Below are 10318 nucleotides of genomic sequence, written 5' to 3' on the forward strand. Positions count from 1 at the left end.
TTCTTAGTGTCAGCACCCCTGCAGATGCAACGACATCGACACATTCCAGCTCCGAAGAAACGGGAAATATAGTCAATGTTTCTTGTAGCACATTATCGAGTGAAGAATATAGTGTCCTGTCACGGGGTTTAAACTTTTGTCCCGCAACTGGCGGATACAATGAATTTCAATTGATTAATGATTTGCGCAATTTTGAAAGAAACATGAGGTTACGCGAGTATTTCCACGATCGGTGCCCCTCTAACAAGACATCTTTATTTTCGACTAAGCACTGGACTCCTCCTTCTCACAGAGATAAATGCCTCGATCTATACATCAGAGCCGTGCAGCGAGATGTACTTGAAGCATACAAAATGCAATTACCATTTCGTCGGAACCTTAGCCCCAAAGAAAGGGACGCAATTGAAATGTTGGCTAACCGTGACGACATCATCATTAAACCCGCTGATAAAGGTGGCGCAGTCGTCATTATGGACAAAGCCAGTTACATAACAGAGGCTCACAGACAACTTAATGACCAGTCATTCTACAGGCATCTGAGTTACGACCCGACCGAACAGTTCAAAACCATGGTAAAGGACACTGTAGACAATCTCGCGAAAGAAAACAAGATAGAAAAATCTGTAGTCAAGTCATTAGTTCCACTGAGCCCGGTAGCTGGTAGATTTTATCTCCTTCCTAAAATCCATAAGCAAAACAACCCAGGGCGACTAATAGTTTCAGGAATAGGTACCGTCACAGAGAATTTGTCCCGCTTTGTAGATAACCTTATCAGTTCAATTCCTCCTAAATTTTCTTCTTATATCAAAAATACTATCCACTTCCTGTCGGATATCGCTGACTTGTGTGTTCCAAGCGATGCTCTTCTAGTCACACTGGACGTGGCGTCACTGTACACGAACATTCCCCATACAGATGGGATTCAATCTGTACTTCACGCATATAACGATTCTGTAGATGACAAACCCATCGACGATTCTACCCTTGGCATAATTTTAACACTAATCCTTGAACTCCACAACTTTGAATTCGACGGCGAACATTACGTTCAAACCAGTGGTACCTCCATGGGCACAAAAATACGTCCCAATTATGCTAACATTTTCATGGGCTTACTCAAACCATTCTATTACAAACGCTTCATCGATGACATTTTCTTAATCTGGCACCATGGTGAAGCTGCATTACTTTCCTTCATTACCGACTTTAACAACGCCGCACCGTCAATTTCCTTTTCCCATTCCTATTCATCACTCAGCATAAACTTTCTTGACGTATCGGTATTTCTGTGCAATGCTAAGTTAACGACAAATCTTTACAGAAAGCCCACTGACCGACAGCGATATCTGCATTTTAACAGCAGCCATGTCCAGCATTGCAAAACGAGCATTCCCTACAGCCAAGCTATCCGGTTCAAAAGAAGTTGTTCAGACAATAGTGAATTCACTCGCAACTGTAACCAGCTTCGTGACGCACTAACCGTACAGAAATACTCTTCACAAATAATCGACGATGCCCTTAAACGGGCCGACTGTCTCGACCGGAAGGAACTCATCTGCACGGACAAGCGATCGGCGCCGATTTCACGAACTAACCTTATCCTAACACACTCTGCATCCATTCCTAACCTGTCCCACATTCTCAGAAAGCATTATAACTTACTAACACAAAGCGACCGTCTTAAACACATTTTCACGGAATCGCCAAGGGTTGTCTATCGTCGCTCTAGAAATCTGCGTGACCTAGTAACCTCTTCCAAGACTAAAGCGATTGCTCCTGCTGGTTGTCATCCCTGCAATGAGCCCCGTTGTAAAGTTTGTACACACATGACCACATAAAAGACTGCTAGAAGCACAACATCCTATTTTTCTGTTAAAATCAACGGCGACTTCACTTGCGACAGCGCTAACGTCATCTATCTGCTTGAATGTTCAGTGTGTCATATGCAGTATATCGGTCAGACCGAAACATCTTTTCGTGTCAGATTCAATAACCACAAATCACACGTTAACAGCTTGCCACACCTGCCATTATCTAAACATGTTCGACTACCAGGTCATACGTTTGACAATATCAGTGTAACCATAATACAATCAGGTTTCAAATCGCACCATGATCGAGAAGTACGAGAATCCTTTCTCATCCACAAATTTAACACTGTGTCATCCGGTATCAACGAGAGCGTAGGAAAAGTGTCGTGCCTTTCTGCCATATCTTGATGTGCCTGTCCTTGTAAAGAATTGAGAAAGCATGCCAAATCACTTTTGCCATGTCGCAATCGATATCATGCTGTAGTTCATGTACAATCATCATGACACGTGAATGATATTTAATGCATATCATTTATCGTGCTTAAGTTATATTTGCTGCTGTACTTTTTATTGTTTTCTTTTTTTATTATAATTATTATTTATTTGCAAGTGTACACGTGCATGTACTACTGATTATGCCCACGCGCGCATGCCCATATGCATAAAAGCGGCTGTGCGCTTGTATGTGTGTTTATTCTGACGAAGGCCGTGCCACGGCAGAAACGGTACAAACATTAAAGATGCAATTTTCGTAAGTGTGCACCTTCGTTTATAAATCTACCTATGCACCGGACCTACAGAACCTCTCATTGAGTTATATATATATATATATATATATATATATATATATATATATATATATATGGTGTAGAGATATTTACGAAGTTTTATTAAGTCTCGTGTGGCCCTCAAGAACGTCAGCAGCGCTTTAGAGGCGTGTAACGCACAGGTGGTGCTTTGCCATAGGCCGAGATTGTGTCGCATTTCCAAGCTGCGGACCCGTTGAAAGTGTAGTGCCGCTTTAAACGGCTGTCTCTATAAGGCAAAGCGGCAGCAGTCACGCAGAATGTATTGAAGGTTATCAGAGGCGTTACATTCAAAGCGCATTGAGGTAGTTGGTTTAAGTGAACTTAGTATGAGTACTGCATTTTCACATGCAGCATGTTCCCAGCCTGTCAATCATTTAGGCCTCAGCAATATGTCTTTTTTCTTGCATATTGTATCAGTTCCTTGAAATCACAGCTGACATCCGCACATACCACCATAAGCTGCCAGAAGATCGCCCTTCTATTTGTGCATGTTACTGCAGTGTTTACTGAAGCGATCATTTAGGCATCTGGAGGACTGCCCGGTGTAGTATTTGCCTCCATTGAAAGAAATCCTGCGGCTAAGCTCGAGGTCAGGGGTTCGATCTGGCCACGACGGCCGCATCCCAATGATACGATGATGGCCATCCAGATGATACAAAAAACGCTTGCGTACCATGCACTGGGAGCACGTTACGAAAGCTCTAGTGGCAAAAATTATTATTGATCACCCCCACCCCATGGCGTTCCACATAATAAGATCGTGATTTTCACACATAAAACCGTAGATTTCATCATTTTTGAAGGAATCCGACATTCTATGCGAACGCAACCCCCATGCGCAACCCCCATGACATCACTTTCTATAGGCATGCTTCGCGTGCAGAAGCTGACAAGCCCTCACCTTTTTAGGATCAGAAAAAGCTACTTACACCGGTGCACGACTTGCCAGGATATCCTTTTTAAGGATATTTTGAACATTGGAAATGTGCGCAACTAGGTCTAAATTGACGTTTATCATTAGTGCACTCCCCAGGGCGGATAGTTAGGTTTGGAAAGAAATTTCTCGAGCCGAAAACTACGTTAATTGGATTCCTAGGTTTCGACAAGAAAGCTGCTTTACTATATAAAGCGCCTGATCTATGAAATGTTCGCATATTTTACCACTGCAAACTGGAAAGTCAGGTTAGCAATACCCCTTTTCGCAATATTCATATACGACGATTGGTACGGTAGCAAAGGCTCGAGATCCGTAACACCAATAAGTGTCGTCACTATTAAAATTAAACATGATATCAAGAAATCTCATCCTGCCCGAAGCCGGGAGCTCATACGTTAGTCTTAGAGTATGGAAGCACTCGTGGTAGGTGTTAAGAATGTTGACAGCACATGAGTCAATTAAGTTAGTGTCACAGTGAAGAAAAATTAAGAAATCGTCCACCAATCTGCAGGCTCTTAAAACATTGGTATGATCAAGCCTCATACAAAAGAACAATGCATGGAGACTTTGGTTAAAAAACAATTGTTAAACAAATGCGGCGATGGGAGAGTGAGTAGAGATATGTTGCTTTTACAAAAGCGATTCAACGTTCGATTCAATTAAAGTGGACCTTGTGTTGGGCTTAATGGGGAACATATTGAACATGGTGGCATTCATGCAGGGTGCCCCAGCTAAAATAACCAATATTTTAAAAACGATCTGGAGTAAGCTAGGGAATTCAAATCAGCTCACTGGCATTGCGAATCGCGCGGCCTAGTTTGCCGTATGTTTTACAGTTTGCCAAGTGAATTATGTAGTATGAACTAATTGCATAATTCTTCAAAAATTAACTTCAGCAAAAAACTATGAATATGAAAGTAGTAGATCGCATATAAAAATAGCCCACTGAATAAAAAAATTAAATCCGGAATAGACGTGGTTTAGTATGGATTGCGGTTGCCCGTAAACGTGGCGTGTCTTCTAGTCCCTGGGAGCCTTCTAGTCCCTGGACAGTCTGATGACTCAAAAACACATGTTGGACATTAAAAAATTGTATTTGCTTGCATATTCTTCACGCTCTAAAGCGGCGCTGGTTGGTCCTCGGTGCACCTCCTCTGCGCTTGTATGCGGCGCTTTGTGAAGGTCGCTTGCGATAGCTTTGCTGTGCTTCCCAGTGAGCCAATAAAACCCTAAGGGCCAAACAATGAAATCTTCCTTACCTCAGTAAGGACGCCTTCATTGCGGTGAGGCTACCTTATGTCACTCTGAAAGCTTCCTTACTGAGGGGCCCTCGGTGAAGGCTTCCTTAGTGCTTCCTCAGCATAAGGTAGCTCCAAAGCTACCTTCATGCGTCCTTGCGCCGCTCCTGGCCCTGAACGAGCGTTTCACCTCACTGCTTAACCACGTGACCTTTGCTTGCGCATGTGCGCTGTCGCCCACCTGCGGAGAAGCGCGAGCACGGTACGTCTTGCCAGGCATGTTCGTTTCAGTCACGCGTGCGGCATGAAAGCGTTGCTCGGCGTTGCTAGGCGTTGCACGACGCCGGCGTGCCAGCGTTGATGGAGCACATCAAGTTTCGCACTGTAATGCGCAACTTTTTAAAATTTAGTAAACAAAACTAGAAGAAAGCGTCCACGCTTCTCTGTATTAGCTCTTCAATTTAACGATTGTTTGACGATACAACATTTTTTATTGAATAATGGTGTCCGCGCAAAGCTTTTAAGAGATAATCTCGAACCCAGGCATGCGGCAACCGCTCCTTACATGAGGACGGGTGAAGGGAGCTTTCAGAGTACGCTTGCTTCCTCCATCGGTCCTTCGCTGTAAGGAGGCCTCACGTAAGGTTAGGAAGCGCTCGAAGTAATGGAACGTTTCATTGTTCGGGCCTAAGAACTAGACAGGTCGGTTGAGTTCTGCCTATAGATGTGCTAAGAAATATGTGTACTTTGGAAACACTTTGGGCACGCCTGAATGGATACACCGTTGCCACACAGGTAGGCTGACGTAGGCCAAATACATATATTTTAAAGAATAAGTGGTGCAACAAGAAATTTGAAGTCTGCGGCCCAATGATAATCAATTATTCCATACAAAGGTGCTGATAACGCCTTTAAAACAGGTTCCACGACTCTGGACACGTACTACTCGAACTTCAATCAAGCTGTCAAACATGTGTAGATGATATGGCTGGTGTAGAAATGTAATAGCATGCGTACTTCTAATATGGCTTTCGGCATTTAACTTTCCCCTGTGAATTTGAAGTCTCCTAGAGAAACGCAAAGCTCAGGTGACACGCTCCTCTATTTGTATCAACTGCACTTGTTGAGCATCTGTCTACTTTATTTCGCAGTTTTGGCCAACTTTCCTTTCTGATATGTTTTATTTATTGGAAAAATATTACTTATATTTTTTGTCCGAGTTTTCTTTTTTTTAAACATGAAATTCAGCGACTTCAGTTACAGCAATGTCGTATTTTCGGATCTTCCTTGAAATAACTTCTACTTAAGCAATGAGCTCCCTTTGACTTGTTCAACTAACTGTGGCATAAAACTATGAACTTTGTATAAAAAGTGCAGTTTCATAGATACCTGAAAAGCAAAAAAAGGACTTACCTGCAGGATACCGCTTTCACTGATACATCAAAAAGCATGTTCAGAATTTCGATATCACTGACATTTATTGAAAAAAATCATTCTTTATTTACAGAATATCAGTATATACACCCTGTTACAACGTAGTCCTACAATAGGCGTCAAAGGACCTCAACGTTAAGTGTAAAAAATACTCATTAGATTGAGTCCAGCTCTTCAAACTAAAACAAAATGAAAATGAGAAAAATTACTTTTATGTACACTAAGCCTTTCGGTCTCTAAACAGTGTTAAAATGTTGCAGGCGAAATTTTTGTGATTTTTTTGGTATAAGTAACACATCTTTCTTGAAATGACGATAACCTGCCCCACACGACTAAGTGATGTAGACGAGAAGACCAAGCGAAGCAGAATGTTTGGTCAAGTAAACACGTAAGACAGCACATTAAAGTGCTAAGTTACTTTTGCAGTAACGAGATAGTTCACACCTTGTCTCACACAGTACGTCTTCACTTTACACAACGACAATGACTGTGGAGACAAACCGTTCTTAAATAATTCCGCAGCTGTTGCCCAATAGCTACACACGGATAACCCTGTGTGAGTTTATCCCAAAATTTAACTTGCCACTGCAAAAAGGGACACTAGAGGAAGTGCCATAAATACCGACAAACACATTGCTGGGACGTGACCTGGACGAGACTAGACACACATACTTGCAGATCGACGAAATCCGCATGCTGTTACGTCCATCTGACGCCATCACCAGATGGCGTTCCCTCCCTTGAGATGTAGACCGTCCGGCCCCCCGTCTTGCAAGAGGCCACCGGTGACTGGGCCCGACAGACCACTCAAACCGAGCTGGGCGAGTGTATTGGCGTTGAGCACTATGGGCGGTAAGATCTCGGGGCCGAAATTCTTGAAGGAATCCTGTGGAGTCGGCAGCATAAGTTTCTTGTTTTTCGCCGCCGGAAGTGGTGCACTGAACGCCTTAAGATCCTTGAGGAAGAGAATTTTTTCCGGTGATTGCGTGTTCAGATTGCTGCTTCCTGAGTTGTGGTTGGTCTGGCTCTTAGTGCTGCTGGATGGCGTGTTGTGGTGTCTCAGCTCTTGGATCAGGTATGTGGGGCCAGCTGAAATGGTGCCTCCTCCAGCGATTGCACTCGCCAAGTTGGTGGGGAGAGTCGCCGCTAGTCCTGCCGCCATATTTCCGCCCGTATTGCCTGCTAGGCTGTGGATCTGGATGGGAGTGACCAAGGGGTGGATGGGCGGTGGCAGTGGCATGGGTGCCTGTATTATGCCCGGCCCATGGATTGGGAACATTTGGATGGGCTGAATCGACTGCATGTGGGGTCCGTAAGGCAAGAACGGATGCACATGCTGCATGAAAGGAGGCGGATGAGGAAATACGGGGCCCCGTGGGAACATGGGACTCATCGGATATACGGGAGGGATCATGGCGTGTCCGTAACCATTGGCTGGAGCTTGCTGCTGCTGGTGGTTAGGTTGTGGCTGCTTCTGGTTAGGGAGGTTCTTGAACAGTACTAAGGCTCTGCTACCAAGGCGGGGTGTACCACCCAGGCAAAGGCTAAATGTCGCACACAGAAGAACTGCTTTCACCTGCAATAAAACCGGCGAAACATCATACACTGTGCCAAAGAAAATGTAGATAAATATAGTCATTTCCTTCCTTTTTTTGTTGAAGCAGCCTACTTCTCACCCAGCTGAGTGTAAAATCAGACCATTTCGTGAATGCAAAAATGATATTTTGGTGTTTCAGAGGAGAAAACACATGTGTTGCATAGTACATCAAGCAATGGCGCTTCAGACCTATCGTGCCATTGCCGTAGCATTATCGCATGGTCATATGCTGCAGTGACACCCCGATGTGTGCTTGCTCAAAAAGAAGAAGAAAAGAAGCAAGCGAATTCTGCAAGTCATCATCAGGATTTTAAATGGAATGTCACAAGTTAATATCCTGAATGGCTCATAATAACAGTGCACAGGCGATGCTAATGGAGCTTTTTCCGAAATTCTTTTCATGTCTTCGGCCTTTATATGCTTTGTTTATACCAAGCTTCATTAAACCTGTATAAAAATTGGCGCAAAACTTTATGTGCGAATAAGTGCTGATCGTAGAAACAGGAAAGTGGTATTTCTATTCTTCTTTTAACTAGGATCGCCCTATTCATGAAATAGCCGCAATGAATGCTCTGTCTGTTGTCGCATAATTGCTTTAACGTACATTCACAGTCCCTCGTGCAATAACCGTGTATAGTAAAGTACATACCTCGTGCTCCTTTCGGGTACAGTTTGGGATGACGAAAGAGGGAGATTATTCACTCGTTGGCTAGTCAATGCGTATGCAATAATTTTTATATTTACTTCTTGGAATTTTGAGGTCGCTTTGATAGAATCAAAGGCACCAGCAAACTTCCGTTTTAATCGCCTCTGTGAGGTAGTTTTATAAAGTCTGCACGAATGCTAGAAGTCTAGCACACAATTTGACACTTCCTTAGTTTCTTGGATCATTTTCGCTTTGGTGGAGCCACTTATTCGCGAGAGCAGAAGAACGTTCACGTTATAGATTAAGTACTAAAGAAACGCAAAGCGACTGAAATAACAGCAGGTTTTCTCAACATGTAAAGCTACCTAGTGTTTTTTTTTAAGCAGATGAGAGGCTGTTTAGCCAACTACATAGAATGAAACACTTCATGATTACCTTCCATTGCCCAAGTCATATTCCTCCACATGATATATACATCTAGTAGGTTACGCAGGCTAACAACTCAAGAAGAAAGTTTACGGAATATTTTGCTTTCCGCAAGGACGCACGACGCATTGTTATCAGTATACATCTGTGCAGTGAGCAGTACAACAAAGCCACCAGACCCACCGTAGTGGCGTAGTAGCTATGATGTTGTGCTGCGAAACCCGATAGCACGGGATTAAATCCCGGCCACCACGGCCGCATTTCGATAGGGGCAAAGAGAAAAAAAAAAGCCAGAGTACCATATATTGGTGCACGTTAAAGAAACCCAGGTGGTCGAAATTAATCCGGAGACCCCCCCAATGGCATGCCTCATAATTATATCGTGGTTATGGCTCGCACAACCCCAGAATTTAAGGTACTAAAGCCATAAGCGGTAACGTGAGGTGATCGTCACAGGATCGTTGACAGTATTTGTGTAAAAGTGTGAACGTGGCGACACTTTTGAAATAAGTCTGGAAACAAAATTAGGTGAAACCGAAATGAAATAACTAGCCCATAATATGCTGCTCTAGGTCACGACCGCGGCTTCTAATTACAAGCCGAAGGGTGTGCTGGAAGTATTTGACCTGCTTAGCATAAATCAGGAACTAGCGTTACTTGCGCTTATCATGAATTTAATAGCGCACCCCTTAAAAGAAATAGAAAATACGTGGCACCAATTATCCAGTGCTTGAGCATGAATTCACCATTCCAGACAAAACCTTAAAGCTAAATAGCAAGTCAAGTGTAACTAGCAGATACATCTATACTGTTTCAGCAATTATAGCTTCGAGGATTGCGCCAGGTCATTTGAAATAAATACCTGCTGTAATTCATGCAATAAGAGTTGTCCTCGTCTAGGTCATGACTAAGACAACTCTTTTTGACAAACAATCTATTTTCGTAAAGATTAAAGTTAACCATCACAATGACGTCAAGATGAAAGCAATAATGCAAACACGACCGCGCTTGCACCACCGAGATCGTAGATTTTCGCTAAACCCGCCGGCAAGTCTGCAGTGGTCGAAACACGCCTTCACCGCAGACGGCGGGCGTAGCCGCCGCTTCGCGAACGGGCACCGCCAGCGCTGGAGCATTGAACCGCGACTCACCAGGGCGTGCATGTCTGAGCAGGAGCGATCGGCAATCCCCTATTCAAGAATCCCACAAGTTCAAATGATGCGCAACAGGCCGGATCCGTGCCGCTTTTATACCTCGCGTTCTCTCCTCCCAACGGAGACGGCACACTGCGTCTGACTTTGTTACACAATTTTTATTCCTCCTCGCCCACTAACCTCGACCTCCAGTGGCGACGCGGCAGCGCACCTCGATCTGTTTCGATTCAAGTTCGTCGTACTTTGGCCAAGAAACTGCCGCGAGA

At 43.8% G+C, this 10318-nt stretch overlaps 1 protein-coding gene across 1 annotated transcript; it reads right to left on the reverse strand.

Annotated features, from left to right (window-relative positions):
* Positions 1 to 6279: 6279 nt before the first annotated feature.
* LOC139055654 (uncharacterized) lies at positions 6280 to 10105 on the reverse strand. Its single transcript, XM_070533185.1, has 2 exons — positions 10050 to 10105; positions 6280 to 7805 (listed from the first exon to the last, which is right to left on the reverse strand). The coding sequence occupies exons 1-2, from the start codon at positions 10059 to 10061 to the stop codon at positions 6948 to 6950; spliced, it is 870 nt and encodes a 289-aa protein (XP_070389286.1). The 5' UTR covers positions 10062 to 10105; the 3' UTR covers positions 6280 to 6947.
* Between the last annotated feature and the right edge of the window lie 213 nt (positions 10106 to 10318).

The sequence above is a fragment of the Dermacentor albipictus genome, chromosome 1 (genome assembly GCF_038994185.2).
Source record: "Dermacentor albipictus isolate Rhodes 1998 colony chromosome 1, USDA_Dalb.pri_finalv2, whole genome shotgun sequence".
In the NCBI taxonomy this organism is placed as follows: domain Eukaryota; kingdom Metazoa; phylum Arthropoda; class Arachnida; order Ixodida; family Ixodidae; genus Dermacentor; species Dermacentor albipictus.